This window comes from Alnus glutinosa, chromosome 4 (genome assembly GCF_958979055.1).
Source record: "Alnus glutinosa chromosome 4, dhAlnGlut1.1, whole genome shotgun sequence".
NCBI classification, from domain to species: Eukaryota; Viridiplantae; Streptophyta; class Magnoliopsida; order Fagales; family Betulaceae; genus Alnus; species Alnus glutinosa.
The window spans coordinates 12692016-12712333 of record NC_084889.1 but is presented as its reverse complement, the minus strand read 5'-3'; the positions used below and the strand labels follow the sequence as shown (position 1 = coordinate 12712333).

Genomic DNA, 20318 nt, shown 5'->3' with positions numbered 1-20318 from the left:
ATGAAAACTATTTTGCATCCGCTGTCTTGTATTGAGTGTTTGGACATCTTGCAAAACAGGGACTTTCTGGAACTGGGCTGTTCAAACATGTGAGAGAATGGGACTATACTGTGACTTGCGTCCGCTGGCCTGTTTAGACATGTTGAGAACATAGACTTACTGCCAATCATGTCTGGACATGGCTTGAGGATGTCTCGACATCTTGTTGAAGGAAAACTTTCTTAACTTGTGTTCGAACACAACTTCTGGCTGTTCAAACACTATGCGGGAAATTTGGATTTTTAGGAACAATTAATTATGTAGAATATTTTCCAAATCACTGCTCTTTCCTTTCTTAATTAATATTCTGCAATACTCTCCTTGTTCAGCTCTTTCCTTTCTTGATTAATATTCTGCAATATTCTTCTTATTTGGCTATTTCATTTCTTGATTAATATTCTGTAATATTCTTTTCATTCGGCTCTTTCATTTCTTGAAAAATATTCTGCAATATTGTTCTCACTTGGCTCTTTCCTTTTTTGAATAAAACAAATAATTTTTGACACTGAATTTGCCAATATTAAAAACTCAACACATTAGAACCTCACTTCCACAAAGCTTCGACACTCAAGAACCTCATCCTCTAACCTTACTCAAGTCTCTCAGTATGGAAATCTTGTCCATGTATCGCGTGCCACATGTCTCTGTCGATCAAGCCTTACTCTCGGTTGACCAAGTCATCATGACTCACATTTATCTATCAAAATTGAGTTAAACTCAGTCTTACTCAGCCATTTTATGCAGGATTGGTCGATCAAGTACGTACTCGGTCGATAGAGCTTCACTTTTCCCGCAAAAAATTGTTGGATGTGGCATGTGTCCACTCTTAGTTGATCAAGGATTGTGCTCGATTGATCAAGCTAGTTGTAGAAGCTTCTTAACTTTATGATTTTGACCTTGTTTTTCCTTCCTTTCATCCTATTTTCCTCAAGTCATTCCATACTCTGTCTTATAGTGTCTTTAGTGTATCTGTTATGTGCTTTATCATTTTTTTAATTATTTTACATTTTATTTTACAAGGAATCATAGTTAACTGTCGGGTATGTTAACTCACATTTTCACTCTTTTTCATTTCAAAAATCAGAATTTTCCTTCCAAACCCTATTTCATTTGAAAAACATTTTCTTTCAGAATTCATTTTCATTCAAACGATGTAAATCTCTTGGTAACATATCTTAATATTCATGAACATATTTAAACTTGCAGGGCTCATTATCACAATGAAATGATGCTTCTATTAATACATAGTATCATGCAACATGTAAACAATTAAATATTGGTTAGTAAGTTTACACTTACAACTTTCACTTATAATCCGATTAAAATCTCTAGGCATGTGCTCATGCTTGTCTGCATGACATTATACCTAAACCTCATATCTTTATTCTTTGGAAAAATTCTATCTATTCTGTCACGGGGTACTTCGTTTGAATGACGTCCAATTTGTTCCATCAAAGTCTTAGTTTTTAGGTTTTGTGCTAATCTTGTTCGATCAAAAGTGATTTGTACGGACAAGATCACTCTAGCAAAAACTTTTATACATTAAATCTCATCCAAATTTTATTTTTCTCTTCACCTATCTCCTTTTTTTACCTCACACAATCATAGTAATAGGATTACATGCATAAATATATTAGTCTATTTGTAATGCCCCCGATATTAATTAACTAGTAATTAACTCGGTGCCCCTCCCTGAACTAATTTACTAAGTAAATAATCCTAAGGGATCTTGGATATCTAACCAAAGGGCTCATAGTAGAAGACTGAGTCACTTGAATTATGAGATAGCCATCACTACATGGCATCAGAATAATAACCAGAGCAACAACTAAGACATCATAACATAACTTAACATAGGAATAGCATAAATTATCTCGATCGTAAACCGGTCACCATACCAAGTCTAATAGTAAGGATCACCAATAACAGATATCCAAGTCATCTGATCTGTGCGATAAAACATATTTTCAACACCCACAAATGACCTATGAATTTATCACCCAATTCTTTTTTGTATTTGAACCATAAGTAATACGACAAGCCGGGGTCCAACTCCTCAAAAGCCACCCTAGCAAGGTCCTCCAAAGTCATTAACTTCCTGCCCAGCTTCCCAAATTCCATCCTTTAAAGGGCAATTCGTTATAAAACAAGAATGTTTTATAGGGAGAAATGGATCAAAGTGTAAGTCTACGACTTAGTGAGTAAAGGACACTGAGAAAATGTCATCAAGTGGTGCACTCAACAATTTATTAAGGAATTAAAAATATATGCAACATTATGCAATAGAGTTCTTATCATAATGACAAAGCAAAAATTCATGTTGATGCATTATAGTAATAAGGGGTAATTACCTTTTCCCCCCATGAACTACCAAAAAATGCGCGATGCCCCCATGAACTACCAACTCGACCAAAATAGAGCATTCAACTACCAAAGATAACCATTTTCCCCCCTTCCGTCAGTCACACGCCGTTTTACCCTCATTTTCTTCCTCTTTTCCCCCCATTAACTACCATCATCTTTCAACATGCCCCCATATAAAACGGCACATGACCCGTTGACCGTTTGTTTTAACCCCTTTGACTGACGGAAGGGGGGAAAATGGTTGTCTTTGGTAGTTGAATGCTCTATTTTGGTCGAGTTGGTAGTTCATGTGGGCATTGCGCATTTTTTGGTAGTTCATGGGGGAAAAAGGTAATTACCCCTAGTAATAATAATATATGTCATCACATTTGAACAAGTCATAGATATTCCTCTATATGGTATATTCATACCATTTGCCCTCTTATGATGAGGTTTGCACATCCTGTGGACATTTGGAAAAACATCGATGCTCCGATGAGGTACAATAGCCAACCACCACTAGTGGCTCGACCAAGTCTGACCCTAAAGTGACTGCCACCCGTACATGGCTATGCATGTCACTATGGCCAATGGATCCAAGGCAAACAACATTGAACTAAAACTAGATGATAGAGTCAGTCCCATATATTGATATGCACATACTCTAGATACTTCATACATTTTCCCATGGAAGCCATGTCATACAATAGAATTAATCATCTCATTTTACATGCATGCATTTATAAAACTCACACAATGCATCGTTGCCTTTTCAAACACCCATTTACACACAAAAAAAAAAGTTCAAGTCGTTATACAAACTATTTCATGTGATTAATAAGCATGCACGTTTGTTAATAAAAATAGGCAGGCTATAAAGCTTTGAATGTGAATTTCACTCACCTTGATTGCAAATGTGCTCTTGCAAATAGTTCTCAAATCCTCTAATATTTGTCTCTTGCGAAAGGTTATACTATTAGTCACACGCCTAGGATAGAATACCCTAAAACTCAAATTTTAGGCATTCTGGCAATTGACCGATTGATCGTTGCTGGAAATGATGGATCGTTGCTCTGAAAATTCGATTGTTTACTGGGTGGAAAATCTAAAACCTGAAAATGTCATGCCTTTAACCTACCTAGCACATTCCAAGGACAAAACACACTCCCTGACACTTTCTAAGCACAAATCATACCTCATCACAAGAATCTAACACCAAAGTTCAAACATTTTTTAAAAAAATCAGACATTTCTTTCCAAAAACACAAAGCTCGTTTAAAATGAAAAAAAAAAAAAAAACTCCAAAACACAAAGATCTACAAGTTAACACATTTTATCAACAAGATATACAAAGCAATGTCAATGAAATATATAAGCCATGTCTTCCCAAAGACTCTAACTTTCTAGGCCTATAATCATAATCAAACAATCAAAAATCAATCTAGGACTCTTTAAAACAACTCTCTCTCTCTCTCTCTCTCTCTCTCTCTCACTCACACACACACACACACACACACACACACACACAAAACACACACTAAACAAAACTATACTAGGATTAAACAAGCATAATACACGAAAAGAAATAAGCTTTGGGTTTATGATTTACCTTTCTTGAATGTTAGTATTATTGGCCTCATTCTGTTTGGACAAAATCACTTGTGTGTATAGATGCCATTATCAGGGATTCCACTATTCAGAGTCATGTCAGAAGATTCTGCACTACTTTCAAGACAGAAGTTTTCGGTTCCCTGCCAGCCGTCTGGACAATCATGCCATCCCGTTCGGACGCCCATCTGTCTACTATTCCATCCGTCCGGATGACGTGTCATACCGTTCGGACGCCAGTCAGACCAAGCATCATCCGTCCGGACGACGTGCATTTTCCGTCTGGACCTCTACTGTATCGAGAAGCTACTGTTCCAGCTTGTATCCATCCAAACGCCTCTCAGTGATCGATCAGCTTCAGATTCTTTCCAAGTTCAGAATAAGGGAAGATTGGTACACCCGTACGAACGATGTGGTTTCCTGTCCAGACGCGCTCATATATAAGGCAAGAATCGCAATTCAAATATCACTGTTTGGACGTTAGTCAACCTTGGCCCGGACGCGCGTACAACTAATATGGAAATTGTCGATTTGACTTCAACCGTCCAGACGTCTTCCTCTCATGGTCCGGACGCGCGCATAGTAGATATGGAAATTGCGTGTTGAAGTTCAGCTGTCCGGACGCTCATCCCCCATGGTTCGGACGTGTGAAACCTTATAAGGAAATTACTTGCAGCGGACGTGCGACCATCTGGACGACAATATCTCATCGTCCGGATGCGGCTCTTAAACAGGAAAGATTTTCAGCGAAATTCTCGGAAAATCCTGTCGCACTGTTGTCCGTCCGAACGGCCCAGGTTCACCGTCCGGACAACGTCCATACATATTATAGCAGTCGCCCATTCTGCACCTCAGCCTATAAATAGAGGCCCCTGGGCATTGAGAACTGCAAGAATTCGGTATTGAATTCCACAAGTGCTCAAAGAAGTTATTTTGAAGATTGTTGAGCTGATTTAGTTTCTTCTGAAGCCATTACAAGTGTGTTGTTGCTGCGCTACAACTAAAGTCTATCTTAGGAGTTGGACCTAAGGTAATGGATTTCATTGAAGACCCCTTCAGGTAGAAGACTTGGTTGGGAAGCGTTCGTGTTAGGTTACACGTTAAAGAGCAAGGTAGGACCACTACATCGGGTATATGTGAGTGTTACTATCTTGTATCTAGCTTTGTCTTTTGAATAGTAGATATCCTGGGTTTGGCTGCCTCGGAGTGATTTTTCTCTTAACTGAGTTTCCACTTTGTTAACAAAAATTCTTGTGTCATTTATTTTCCGCATTGTTATTTTTGTTGACACGTTAAGCACACACTTGCTATTTATTTTAGAAGTCAATTTCCGTTTTTCATTGAAAATAGGGGCCCTAAACCCTCTAACATTCTTCCTTCTTCTATTCTCTCTCTCTCTCTCTCTCTCTCTCTCTCTCTAGGGTTTGGTGGCTGATGGAGGAACAAAATGTCGCTTAAGGGTCGTCCAAGACCTTTAAATAGGCTCACTCCCACGAGCCCTCGCTAAAATGGCAAATTCTTATTCGCATGCAAATCATCACCGATTGATCATTTAAAAGCACCAATCAATTGTTTGTGTTTTAAGCAGCACCGTTTGATCATTTTGCGTTGGAAATATTCACAAGTTTCCAAAAACCCCATTTACTTCCCCTTTGGGACTTAGGACTATCTCCCAATAATATACTTATGTGAAATCAGGGCACCTTTACCCCTTAACGTAGAACGAAATGCTACGCTATCATATTCAAAACCCTAGTTTCACATTTTCTTCCTTTTCCTCGAACTTTCAATTCAAAAATTCATCATGATAATGAGAACTATAAAATTTTAATATATCCTCATTGACATGCAACTTTGAATATTCTTTAAAATTTCCATTATTCCGTTTTTCATTTTTTATTCAACAGTTTAGTCTAATATTTTAATATTTTTTATATATCCTATTCTTAACAAAATTTTCTATAATCAGTATTTGGTCATTATACCAGCTATAACGCATGGAGTTTAGTCTTTAAAAAAGCTCACGTTTAGAGCTATTCTTCAAGATTCCTTCGTTTGTAAAACCTTTGTGCACAACACTCACTAATACAATAAATATTTACCCACAAGTTACAACCATAGACAAAAGTCACTCTCTCACGTTCTTTCTTGTTTTGGGCACTCACTAGACGAAAAATCGGTAATTTTGTTTTGTTGGTTCTGTTATAAATCGATAATTTTGCTTGATTACTATTCATCTCATTAGAATGAGTTTAAGTTTGTTCGAATGAACTTGCATTAAATGCACGTCGAGTCAATGTCTCGTTCCCACCTAACCCCACACGTTGAGTGATATGTGGAGATTCGATTCTCATTCGATCGAGATTATTTTCATTCGAATAAGATTGTGCTTGTTCGATTTCTCGCATGTTTCTCCTTGTAAGACGTGGAAATGTCATGTTTGTTTGAACAAGATATAATCTTCAAATGAGATTGTGTTTCTTCCTTACACGTGGAAGATTCTATTTCGTTCAAACGAGCCTTTTTTGTTCCAATTTTACTCTTAAGTTTTTATCTCATTTTCTCGTCTTTTTCTATATATATATATTTCAGTGTGTTAAACCTTACTAATTGAAGAGAAGTTTCAGCTTACACTTGAAAGGAAATGTACGTTTAAGTGTTCATTAACGATGACTTGGTTTAAATTTTTAAGATTAAGTATAGAAGATGTCTTAATTGATCAATCGCTATTCAATCTCTTCTCTTTTCAGAAATGAAAATAATTCAGGGTAATTACTTTTTTCTCCCATGAACTACCAAAAAATGCGCGATGCCCCATGAACTACCAACTCGACCAAAATAGAGTATTCAACTATCAAAGACAAGCATTTTCCCTCCTTCCGTCAGTCACAGGGATTAAAACAAACGGTCAACGGGTCATGTGACCGTCACACGCCGTTTTACCCTCATTTTCTTCCTCATTCCCTCCATGAACTACCACTATCTTCCTCTTTTCCCCCCATGAACTACCACCATCTTTCAACATGCTCCCATGTAAAACGGCACATGACCCGTTGACTGTTTCTTTTAACCCCTCTAACTGACGGAAGGGGGGAAAATTGTTGTCTTTGGTAGTTGAATGCTCTATTTTGGTTGAGTTGGTAGTTAATGAGAGCATCGCGCATTTTTTGGTAATTCATGAAGGAAAATGTAATTACCCCAAATAATCCAATACAATAGCTATATATATTCTCTCCTAAGTTCATTCTACGCGTCAAAATTCACGGAAGGTGTTGTAGGTTAGATTAATTGATAGGGATATCGATAGTACACTTTTTTTTTTTTTTTAATATATATATAACTATTATTTTATGATCAGCAGGAAACATGCAGCGAATTGGGAAAAAAAATATTGTAGTCTCAGAAGAAAACAGAGACGAATAAAACAAGAATAGTCCAGTCATTCTGAGAGGGAGAGAACTCCAATTACAAAGAAATTAAGGAAAAGAAAATAAATAAATAAAAAGTAGCAGCGGTTTCAATTTTCAGGTGAAAGCAGCTTCCTCTTGCATTCTTCGTAGCATTTGATTAACAGCCGCAGCTATTTCATCTACCGTGTTCAACTGGCTCCCTTCTTCAACCTGTTTCAATATACATTCGATTAACACAATTAACCATTTTCGATATAATTTGTAAAATTGTTAAAAAAGAAGAAGAAGAAGAAGAAGAAGAAGAGATTACTGAACAAACTTACCTTCACGCTAACCGAATAGAGGACCATTTGATCAACTGTGGTAAGATTCAGGTGGAGAATCGTGAGCCTCAGGGATTGAAACCCGGTCACCATCTTCAAGAGCTGCCCGGGCTGTTTCCTTGAGAGTATCTTGAGGTTGGCGTGGCTCTCCACCATCGTAACTTCTATGTCCGCCGCGGCCAACTGACTGTCCGCCATGGATTCGTTTGCTGTGGCACGCGTTGAGTATTGTGGGAAGATGAAGAACTGGGCCAAGGGCGAAGAAGAGCCGCAAGAGTCTGGTTCTTGCTTTGTCCTCTTGTCGGCGGCCTCCATGAACTGTAGCAGCTGCTCTAGCTCCTTCACGAAATTAATTGCGCCTCCTATTATGGACGCTTGGTCACCCTATAATTATTTAACAAACCCGATTTCAAAAAGTAGTACAATTATTAAAATCTTGGGTTTCGGAAATATTCATAGCCATCATCATATAGTAATCAACCTAGAGTTTCATTGGGGAAAGAGAAAGGAAAAAGGCGAGTCACCCTTTGAACATAAGAAGGTGGCATCAAGGAGCGGAGCACAGCAAGATACTCATTCATCTGTTTGCGGCGATTGCGCTCAACGGCAATGTGGGTCATCCTCTGGTTCTCGACGTCCTCCTTGTTCCGGCTGCTCTTCGTGCGCCGTCGCTTGCGCCGACCTGTTGTTGGCGTTGCCGAGGGCGGGTGAATTTCTCCGGTAAAAGATTGATCATCGGCGCAGGCCTCAGGGGAAGAATTGTGATCGCTCTCCTTAAAATTCTGCATAATCGAAGGAGATGAGGAATCCCAGTCTGCATGGAGGCCTTGCTGTGTTTTTTTGTGGTCAAGAATCCCAAGAAGAGCTTTATCTTCTTCTTCTTGCTGCAAAGCAAGGTCATAGCCCCAAGCAGCTCCTCCTCCCAAGGAGTAAAAGTCAGCACAGCCATAACTGAATGGATCTTGTGGGTAAATCACTGCTTCTAACGCCATGTTTAAGAGTACAGAGCAACTTAATTAAAGCTCCCAAATCTGAAAGAAATTAAAGGGAAATTTGTATGAAAGCCCAAAGAACAACAAACGAGCCCTGTAGAGCGTAGACCAAACAAAAAACTCTACCTTTTTATAATATCCATCCACTCCATTATGAAGGCCAAAGAGCTTAAAGACGATGAGTCACACCAACAAAAGCTACAGTGTCTTGCACGTGAGATTTCATCGTAGACTAGTCAGTAGTCAATACTCACACTACTAGACCAAGAGAATGCATGAGACGCGGAGAGATTCTCTTGGCTATTGCAAAAACAAAGCACTTGTCTTAAAAAAACACCCACATTGTTTCTCCGCCACACAAATTTTTTAATTGTCTTTCGTGGATCCTTAAAATCAACGATGGACAAACTCTAATTTTTTATTTATTTATTTATTTATTCTACGGAAGAACTAGAAAGACCTTCCGAGGGACATTCACGCATTAATAAGGGAGGAAAGAATGGTGGGACCTCTTCCTCATAGGAGACACGTCAAACCTATTAGCAACTACTTCTCTTCATATTCGTAGTTAGTGATTTTTTTTATTTGAATAATAATAAAAATTTATTAATGTAATATAAAAAATAAAAAAAGTTAAATGTTTTGAAATTATTGTTTATTTAAGAGAAGTGAAAATAAAATAACGGGAGAAATACTTCTATTATCCCTTTTATAGTTAATATCAAACTAATTATGATAATTGAACATTTTAACACTAGCAATTATTAGTATTAAACCAGCCCCATTTTTTGTTTTGGGCGTACGTGGTCGATCCACACTCCCATCCCCAGGTTTTCTTTTTAGTGGCTTAATCAACCCCATGCATTTTCATTTTGGGTGGCTTGGTTTTGTTATTTTTTGCTTTTTTTATTTATTAATAATTTAGGTATTTCTTAAAGAGAGGAATCCATATAGAAAGTAATTGGACGAAATCTCAGACAATTGGTGATAAAAGAAAGAAATATGATAGAGAAAAAATGATGAGACAATGCATGGTTTCATTTGGTAATGATGTGGTCGGACAGTAGGACGTAAAAAAGAGAAAGATAACGAAAAGGTTGTAATAAGCCAGAGATTCTGATGAGGATCTATATGAGTTCACGAGTCGGACATGCTCAGAGGAACCCATGTGAGCTCATGAAGAGCCATTAATCTGTAATCATCTTCGATAAAGACTCTGTCTGTGTCTAATCCCTTTTCCCAGACCCACAAGCACTGTAACAATTGCTTTGTTTTTTAATCATTTTTATTTATAATAATGACTTACTGAAAGCCCACGTCGATAAGACATTCTCCATCGTTTCTTCCCCTTCTTTCTTGGGTTCTTCCATGGAATATATATTGTTTAATTAATTAGCTAGTTGCTTGCACCAAAATATATAGTTTAATTGCTCCGACTAATTAATTAAATTTTTATTCCATTTATGGGTATTAATTGCTTTATTGACACTCTTTGATCTACCAAGTTTAATTATTGATTAAAGAAAGATGGAAAATCCATATCCAACTGGCATTCCTTTGAATGTATCACCAAAATCGTAGTTTATGAGATTCGAACGCTGATTAAGTGTTTAATACAATGCAACTTGGTTATTCTTTTGTCGTTAATCCCGTCATTTTCTTCCTTACAGGATCTCTTTTGGAAATCGATAAGCAACTTTAATTATATAACATTTGCCTAATTTTTTTGTTTGAAAAAGGTATGAATGATCAACTTACCCTATGTTTTCGAGGAAAAAGAAAACTTTATTTTTGCAAGTATGATGCACGTAAGAGTCCATCAACATGATTCTAAAGAGAATAATGCTAGAAACCACAACTATAAAATTTTCCATGCCATTGTGTTGACATGTCAGTGCCATTCTACATGCTCTTCGATTAGTCTTTGTTAAAAAAAAAAAAAAATCCAACGATAAATTGACGGAGTCATGTCAGTATAATGAGATAATTGTGAGATGGGATAAAAATGTGGTTTCTGGTATTACTTTTTTGAAGATGAGAACGGATCAAGTTTATAAAGAGAGTAATACTCTAACTAGCTTGAATACAAATCCATAAAATAATAACCTGTATATCATATTGCTCCAATCCTACGAACACCATCTAGGTTGAATTTGGATATTTTAAGATAAATGTTATATATCATATTTTTATCTCGTTATAATGATATAGTATGGTGCATGTAGTAGCCCTTTGATTAGTCATTGTTTAAAAAAATATAAAAACCAAATACCTAGCTACTAGCTAGACCCTGCAACGTCAGCATAGGGGAATAAAAATTGGATAAAAATATGGTTTATAACATTACTTATTTTCTAATTCGGGTTAGATTAGATGTCTTTATATTTGTTCGGCCCATTCCAATGCTATCAAATGTATATTTTGTAATTAATTAAATTTAAATAAGTGTTTTGATATATAGCTAATTAAATACACACAATAAAAAAGTTTACCTACATAAAAATCAACGTAAACACCAATTAACTAAGAATAACAAAACCTGAGCCCATACCCCAAACATATCATATATGTTTGTTAAAAAATTTGCTTGATGTCTTTTGCTTTATGTTCTCATAACAAAAATATTAACAAACAAATCAAAACACAAAACACTCATAAAAATAATAAAATTGTTTTACCTTTATTCATACAGTTAACCGTACACCGGTAGTATAGCCAAGAATACCTGCAAAGACAAGAAACAAACATGATCAGTGACTTGCCGGAGGTACTAGCAGAGAATACTTCAATGCCCTATAAGTTAGTAGGATGTTTAATTTTTAGGGAAAATAGGAAAGAAGAGAATGAGAAGGGAAAAGTATGCATACCTCAAAATAGGGTTCGTCTCCTTTACTTATAGGATTGCCGTCCTTATATATGGTAAGTGGGTTTAATATGGCAAGGATCGAAGGTCAAGGGTCTGATAGGGAAAGTGATATATTTACATGAATAGCTTTCATTCAAAAGATGTTTCGATTAATCGGGCAAGAAATCGATGGCTAGGCCGGGAACCATCAGTCAATGAATCCCCTGGGAGTTGACCGGCGGTTGGGAGACTATCGATCAGCAATCCCTCTAAGGGGGCTAGCCTGCAGGGCACTTGGTCCATTCAGTAGGTCGATCTATATACCTGCTTGGGCCAGTGGGGTAACATGCTTCATTGAGTTTGAGTAAGTCCTTGAGTACCACCAGTAAATGATATCGTATCAAAATGGAAAGGATCCCGGGATATTAATTGAATTTTTGGTGAAGAACTTGGCAACATATACGTACACCAAAACCATTAATTTGTCTAAGGCTTAATTAATTTAACTTACTGCGGAAATCCAGAAAAGTACACGGTAGCACAACTCATCAGTACCCTAATAAAACACCAAAATTACTGTAGATGCATGAGGAATTTAATTATAATTGTGTCTCTACTAGTATCGCATGTGGTTGGAGCGTAATGTACGCAACCGGAAACCCCAATTAACCTGCGTGCATGTGGGCGCAAGGTACATGTCGGCTCATATACAAATCATTTGATTCATTTGCATCTTGTTCAACAGTAACGCTGATTTGATCTCCGATTATGGTTTTATTAAATTCCTAAACCCGTGTTAATGAGCATATAATTATAGGTTTTGTTGACTTGTTCAAGAAATTATTCATGTACGATATACCCGCGGGGTTGCCTAAAATTCGGGGCTCCTCTTAATTAATTTCTTGTCTGTCGTTTGTTTCCACTTGCACTTGGTCAGATTCAAATTAATCAGTGTAGAGGATACTAGTTCCAAGTTCCAACCAGCTAGCCCCCTCTGGCCAAAAATTAAGAAATTAAAATAGGCATAACCGTGTCATTGGCACTACGTAGGACTGTACAGGAGAGTGGTTATTAATTGTTTCTATCTGTTAATCGCAATTAAAAGTTAACCATGTAAGGTGGTTGGCAAAAAAGCCTACCCTTATTTTATATATATATATATATATTAGGTGTACTTTTTTTTCTTTTTTTTTTTAAAAAAAAAAAAAAAACGAAAGATCTAAATGTTTTATTGATCAAAGATCACAAGCATAAAGCTCTTACATCACAAAGCATAAAACTCTGCAAAATCATAATAACATGCTATGAGGTTACAAATTCATAGATACAAACAAAATTTTTACAATACTGCTAACTGCCTAAAGCGATGAATTAACATTTAGAGGCAATAACCACAACCATCACTGCTTATGCAGCCTTAACTAGCACTAGCAAAGCTATAAATGGCTAGGATATTTTTAAAACCATCTAAGATTAACAATTGGCACTTTATATGAAATAAAGTTAAAGGGCAAAGTTAACGCACAATGGGGGTGTACATACGATTGCAAATGCGGTTATTTACAATATCCGCATCCGCATCCGTAAAATGCGGATATCACTTTTAGATATCCGCATCCGTGTCATATTTTTCTATTCGCATATATTCGTGGGATTATTTAGTTATTAAGTGCAGTTATTATACACTATCCGCAAATAGATAATGGATCTATCTTAAACGCTTTTAAAAATACTTTGACCAATTTTTACTCTTTTGGGTTTGTTTTTGAAAATATGTAGAAACAAGAAAAATAAAATAAAATGGGATAATGAATACGACCTCAAAATATTCATAGTAATCAATGTTTACAATAAATACCCTTGTGTTTTTTTATCCACAATTCATAAGCATAACAATTAAGCCAACAAACAATTACAAATCCAACATAAAAATAATAATATTACAATTTCATAAGATAAAAAAACATAAATTGTCTAAATATAACACATTCATAAGTGAATGTTGATGACGTTGTGTTGTTTTGAATATATATATATATAGGATATGCGGATGTGATTTCTAAAACTGTTATCCGCATTCGCACATGTGAATAGTGATTTTTACTAATCACATATGCATGTACGAATAAGTACGAATAGCAGATACATGCGGTTAATATCCATTCGCATGTATACTCCTAACACACATGCCATTGTTGTACGAATAAGTGGCTAGAATCTGGCCATTTGTGCCGGTATCCGGCATTGAACAGCCAGATTTCAGCCAGTAGGCCAGAACCCGACCGTTCTGGCCAAAATCCCGCCAAAACGGCTGAAATCCAATACAAAACGACCGGATACCTGCCAGTAGGCCGGAAGCCGACCGTTCTGGCCGAAATCCCGCCAGAACGGTTGGAATCCTGCACCAACTGGAAATCTAGGCTGATTGGATTCTGACAAAGGTGGCCGGATTCCGGTCGTTGGAATCCAACGACAATAACCGAACTTTGTCGGATTCCGGTGGTGGTCAACTGCATTGTTTAAAAGAAGGTCAAATGTGTCTGCCGTCTAAGGAAAATGATTTACTCTTTAAAAAGCGAAAATTATTTTTCGAAATTTACTAAGCATTTTTTGTCAAACGGAAATTATTTTCTGGTTGACTATTATTTTCGCTCCCACTAAACACTGAAAAATGCCAAAATCATTTTCCATAAACCATTTTACGCCGAAACAAACGGAGCATTAATTTCCTGAAGTTTCATTGCTTTTGCAATTTTTTCTTCAAAGTTTAACAACTCTTAATTTAGTGTATTCGACTTTTAATTTTTTGTCATCTCACTCCTCCCGTTAGGGTTTGGGGTTTAATTAGATGTCAAATGGTAAAATGACCCTTATACTTTTGTGAACTTTATGAAATTACAAGATTTTCCTTAAATTACAGTTACATTTTTTTAAAAGGAAAAGAATTACAAGGGTATTTTGGTAATTTCTACTTTATTAGTTAGGATTAACAGAAAATTCTAACGAAGTGGTGAAATTGTAAAAAATTGAAAGTTGGATACACTAAATTAAGAGTTTTTGAACTTTAGAGGGAGATTACAAAAACTATAAAAATTCAGAAGAGTTAAGTGAAGTTTTCCTTTTAGAGAAAGGCCACCATTACGTTTCTATTTTACATTTCTATTCTAATTTAGCTTTTTGGTAAAGTCTTTAGCAATGCAATTCAAGAATTTTTTTTTTTTTTTTTTTTTTTTTTTTTTTTTTTTTTTTTTTTTTTTAACAATGTTTAGGGAAAAGTTTACATATTTCTCTCAAACTACCACATAATTGACAATGTCCCCCAAAAGCAACCAAAAAGTCTAAAATAACCCTAATTTTTTTTTAACAAAACAAAAATATTCCTATACATTCAAAAAATTAAAAACTAAAAATAAATAAAACCAAAAAGCCAGCTGGGGGTGGCCGAGCCACCCCATTGGCTAAATTGGGACTTCTCTTTCCTTTTAGCACCTCACTACACTCTTATTCTCTGGGTCTCTATCCCTCCCCTCCTATGCCTCTTCCAACATAAACATTACCCACTTGTACTTTCAGCCATTTAGTTCTTCCTCTTCTTCTCACCACCTTCATCAGTAACACATAGGTATGTTCTTTTATTTCGTTCTATGTAAGATATATATTATAGTTTTTTCTTTAATTTCTTTTCTTATTTGAAAATTTTAGAGCAAACCCAAAATTCATTTGTTGTATGTTGATAAGATTGAGGGGGGGGGGGGGGGGGGGGGGAATGTGAACTTTTTCCTAATTTTTATTTATTTGTCAAAAAATGTTATTTTCGTATGAGGCAAGTAATTTGCTTGACAAGAAAGATATCCATATGTACATGGATTGATCTTATCAAATTGAATAAACTTCTCTAAGTTTTTGGTTAGATACAGTCGTGCAACCACCACAATAAGCTAGGGGTGGCCTCACGGTCGTTCCAATTGATAAGTTAGAGCGGCTGCACCCACCCCTCTACTTTGTTGAGGGAGGTCGATCATACGATCACTTTTTTTTTTTTTTTTTTTAAAAAAAAAAAAAATGGAAGGAAAACTTCACTTACTCGATCCCATGATGTTCCATTACTTTTACGATCGTATTCTTAAACTTTAAAAAGTTGAAAATGCATGGTCACCATATTTCAAAACTTTGCAATGGTGTGTTATGATTTTTTGTTAAATATTAATGGATCATGTCAAAACTACCACAATACCCTTGTTTACAAAAATATATTAGAACACAAGTTGTGGGTCTGGCCAAACCCACGGCCAAGGCCAAGCCGTGGGTCACCAGACCCACAACCATAGACCCATCCCACCTTTCTTTCTTTTAGTTTTACTTTAAAAAAAAAATAAAAAAAAAATTAATTAATTAATTAATTAAGGGTAATTTTTTTAATTTTTATATTTTTAATTACAGGAGTATAAAAAGCATTTCACCGGCCTGTTTATCATCTGATTTAACCCTAAAACCTAACAATAGGAGTGACATTGTAAAAGTGATAGAACATTAGGGGGTAAGAAGGTGCGACTAACTGTGACTACTCTACCTGTACGTAACTATAATAGCACATACCCATTGAGAACCAATAACACGAACCCCACAATTACATATATGTTGATGCAAGATCGAGCAGAAGAAAGCCTGGAGGATCCATTTGCCCCTTTGGGATATTATGGATGAGGCGCTATTGTACAGCCTCCAGTTTGTATTAGCCTAAATTTGTTTAGCCTAACTTTTGCTATATATGTTTAAGTTGTTATGTACTTTTTGATGTAATCGCTATCGCCTATGACACTTTTGTTATGGCTTGTATAATTATTTACTTATCACTACGACAGCACAATGCAAGTATCTATTTAACTTAAACGTTTATAAATCAAATCTGCGTTATGTGACGTGCACCCTTAGAAAAAGAAAAAAAATTATATTTGTATTTTTCCGCTGCAAATTTATTAAGATGTGATAATGTTGTGTAGTAATATCACAATTTATGTAATTTATAAGCCGAGGTGTTATAGAAAGGGCCTGGTCAGTGAAAAACCGCAAGCACTCCCTCAAGCTTGGTTGAATCATAGTCTGATCACCAATAAGTCTCACTAGGGCATGAAGATTCTTATTGAAGGATTTGAACCAACACCCTATTACGTGCCTAATCACTGGGAGTTTCTTTGAGACCACTGATGATTCATTTTCTATAAATTAAATACAAAAGAAACTAATTAACAATCATTGCTTTAACAGTTAAAGATATTATTATATAATGCCGCACATTATTATTGGTTTTGATACCACTTGATGAAAAGATCGATATAGACTTGATATCTTTTTATGTGGGACCTTGACATAACATGTTGAAACATAAGTTAACTTAAAAACTTATAGAAGCTTTTAGATTTGGCCTCAATAATAATGGAATGTAAAACATCAATTAAACTAAAAACTATTTGAGAAATACATAGGTACATGAGAAGTCTTCGTGGGAGTCTTTAATATAATATGTTGGCGTACCACTTAATCAAAAAACACTTAAACTTATATATTTCAATCCAATTATATTATATTATTTACTCACAATAATATTACTATTCAACGTAAGCACGTACAAGTGTACGTATACTCTAACAGTATCATAGGGCCAATTGTTATATAAATTAAATGAAATTGATCCAAGTAAATAACAAATTAAATTTACTGATGGGAGATTCTTGAATAACTTGTGAAAAATAAAGAGTTACAAGTTCTTACTCTCTCCCCACACAAACGATCGATACACATTAATTTATGGAAACATAATTGGAACTTAGAATTTATATGAAAACAAAAATAAAATAAAATAAAATTCAAAATAGCCTTACAATAAATCATAGTACGTTCCTGTCTCTTGTTAACTAATGTATCATACATAAAGATGTTGGGGAAAACAAAACAGAAAAGGAAAACAAAAATATAGGGCACGAGTTAGCACTAGCATCTTCTAGATCGCAGTCGTCGCAGGTAGATCTAGAGCAAGTTGAAGGGAGATGGAAGTGGCCGGCGGTGGGGGAAGAAAAAAATAAAGAGAAATGTGACCAAAGTGCAAAAGGAATTGATGTTTAGCATATAGAAGGAGTGGGATCAGAATTCCCAGACAAGAATTAGACAAATATATAAAATAAGTAACCCGTGCATGCATATGCTTATAAGAAACGCCCAAGTTTAGTTTGCAAGGAAACATCGTCAGTAATAGTACGCTAGGATTGGACATCGTCATCCGTCTGATTCTGAACGGACAAGACAAGAGACAACTTAACCATTCACTTGACTCTTGTCCGTTCTCAGGCGGTGCACTGACCAAACCCACGGCCCGCCACGCCACAAACCACTTACCTTCGAAAAAACCGGTGATGAAACCCACGCATGACAGCAACAACAAGAATATCACCTTTGTCTCTATTCAGAAAAAATGGTCTCAGACTACTGTTTGTCTTCATTTTTAACTATAAATAATTATTCACGTAAAAACCCATTAAATCCATGGCTTTGTTAAATAAAAGTAATATAATGGACACAATCATCGTGACAATGGGATATTGACATATTGTAACTTATATATACAGTTGTTCGGTTATACTCAACCATAAAAGACAAGTGTTAGGGATGATTCATGTTAAATGTCGGGTTCCGATGTTTGTTAATTAACCTGAAGGAAGAATACATCACAAAGGACACGTACACAGCATTGAGATTCTAGCCCACAGAATTTATTTAGTTTTATTATTTAAGAATTTTCACTTGCTTCTAAAAATATATTCGGTTGTGTAATATTATATAGTTTCAATCCAATAGATATATATATATATATATATATATATAGTTTCTACAAACTGAATTGTAAAAATTAGAGATTGTAAAAATTCCTCTAATGTAACCTTTAAAAGGTTATTTGTCCCTCGAATATGTGAGAATCACATATTTTTAATTAATGCTAATTAAAAAAAAAAAATCTATCGTTTCAACGAGTTGAAGGAAGTTCCTTAAACCTAATATATAAAAATGATATGTGTTGGGAATAATTATACTTTAAGTCGAATTGGGATAGTAGTCCTAATTCATGTACAATAAGGAGTACTCTTTGAAAAATCTGGTTAATAATTCAATTCAATTCCCAGTTGAATGGAAATGATACACTTAGACCAAATCAAACTCCAATCACTCCTAGTTTAAGTGGAAGTAGAAAATCTAATTTAGGTTTGACTCTACTTCTTAGCCTATAAATAGGCCCATATACCAGGTATAAACAACAGACTTAATATTTTATGCATAAAACATATTTTTTTTTCCTCATAAACTGACTTAGGCATCAGAGCGAGACTCCCGGAAGGGTCTCTTAGTTTTAGTTGTTTTGCAGTGATCGTAGGAGCGTGAAAAAAATCAAAGAATGTGCCGTTCACACTGTACCGGAAACTGTCCTAACAATATGTGTCCATTTTTTTAATAACATATGAGATGCACATGCTTTTTTTAATAAAATTCATTTTAACATTGTTCCTATTATTAAAAAAAATGTGTTTTCACATGATCAAAAGATACATGTCATTTTTATGAATAATTCTACATGTACATTAGGTGTCCATCAAAAAATGAGGTTGCTTTTAAAATCACCATTTGATCAAAATCATCATTTGATCAATCACATATTCAATGGTGATTTTAAAAACTAACTAATTTTTGGATAAACACTTATTACATGTAGAATTATTCAAGTCGGAAGAAGTTTCTCTAACGAGTTTGGAAGTCATTTCAATATATAAGCTCGCAACAAACCCCAGGAAATATGGAAATGAAAGTTGAGAAACAAAATTTGTGTTAGGGCCACATATTTGTAAACGAATAATGGGCCCAAACTACAGCTCGGCCTGCAAACTAATTATGAGTCTTTATCTACGACGATTTTTTTTTTTAATTATTATTTTTTATATATGATGCCGGCCTGATATGGACGTACCCAACTATTCCCTCTATCTTATAAAGGAAATTTGTTGACGACTTTTTATTTTTTTAAATCTCTATGACTAACTAATTTATAAGTGCTAAGTGCTTAACTTTATTTGTATTGCCACTTTAAAGATTTTGTTTGATTTGTGAAATAAGTTATTGAAATAGAATGACTATTTTATTGGAATAACTATTTATTTATTTGAGAGGGACCTATTCCTTGGAATAACTATTCCCTTACGAAGAGAAATAGTTATTCTTCTCGTTTTTTAGAGGAATAGCAATTCTTGAGGGAATAGAAAACCATTTCCAAAAAAAAAAAAAAACCATTTTGTCTTTAATTTTTCCAAACTGAGCTTAAAAAATTAAAAAAAAAAAAAAAAAAAACAAAACAAAGAATTTAGATCAGATCTGTTGTCCCGGCCACCCACAAATCTAAGGTCCATCATTTAGTTTTATGTTTTTGAAGATTTGATTTTTTTTTTTTTTTGAAAAATAAGAAAGTATGTAAGTTTTTTAGTAATTTTGTGTCAATTCCAATTATGGTATATGTGTTGTCAACAAACTATGAAACTAAAAAATTTGAATAATTATTTCATTCTACTTTTTCATTCTTAATAATAATTATTATTTTTTTAATGGAATATCCATTTCACGAATTAAACAAGGTCAAAAGGTGTTACTTTTAAAATCAATGATTAATTATGAAAAAAATTTTAAAAAAGAAATTGTATGAGCCTAGCCTAGTGTTACGCCTACT

General features: G+C 35.1%; 1 protein-coding gene across 3 annotated transcripts; it reads right to left on the bottom strand.

Annotated features, from left to right (window-relative positions):
* Positions 1 to 7410: 7410 nt before the first annotated feature.
* Positions 7411 to 11810, bottom strand: LOC133867405 (transcription factor bHLH96-like). Of its 3 annotated transcripts, XM_062304158.1 has the most exons (5): positions 11583 to 11810; positions 11394 to 11440; positions 8248 to 8754; positions 7724 to 8107; positions 7411 to 7610 (listed from the first exon to the last, which is right to left on the bottom strand). In XM_062304158.1, the coding sequence occupies exons 3-5, from the start codon at positions 8713 to 8715 to the stop codon at positions 7515 to 7517; spliced, it is 948 nt and encodes a 315-aa protein (XP_062160142.1). In that variant the 5' UTR covers positions 8716 to 8754; positions 11394 to 11440; positions 11583 to 11810; the 3' UTR covers positions 7411 to 7514. The 3 variants fall into 3 exon arrangements, with proteins under 3 accessions (XP_062160142.1, XP_062160141.1, XP_062160140.1); XM_062304157.1 differs by lacking the exons at positions 11394 to 11440; positions 11583 to 11810 and adding an exon at positions 8842 to 9002; XM_062304156.1 differs by lacking the exons at positions 11394 to 11440; positions 11583 to 11810 and having other exon boundaries at positions 8248 to 8835.
* Positions 11811 to 20318: the final 8508 nt, after the last annotated feature.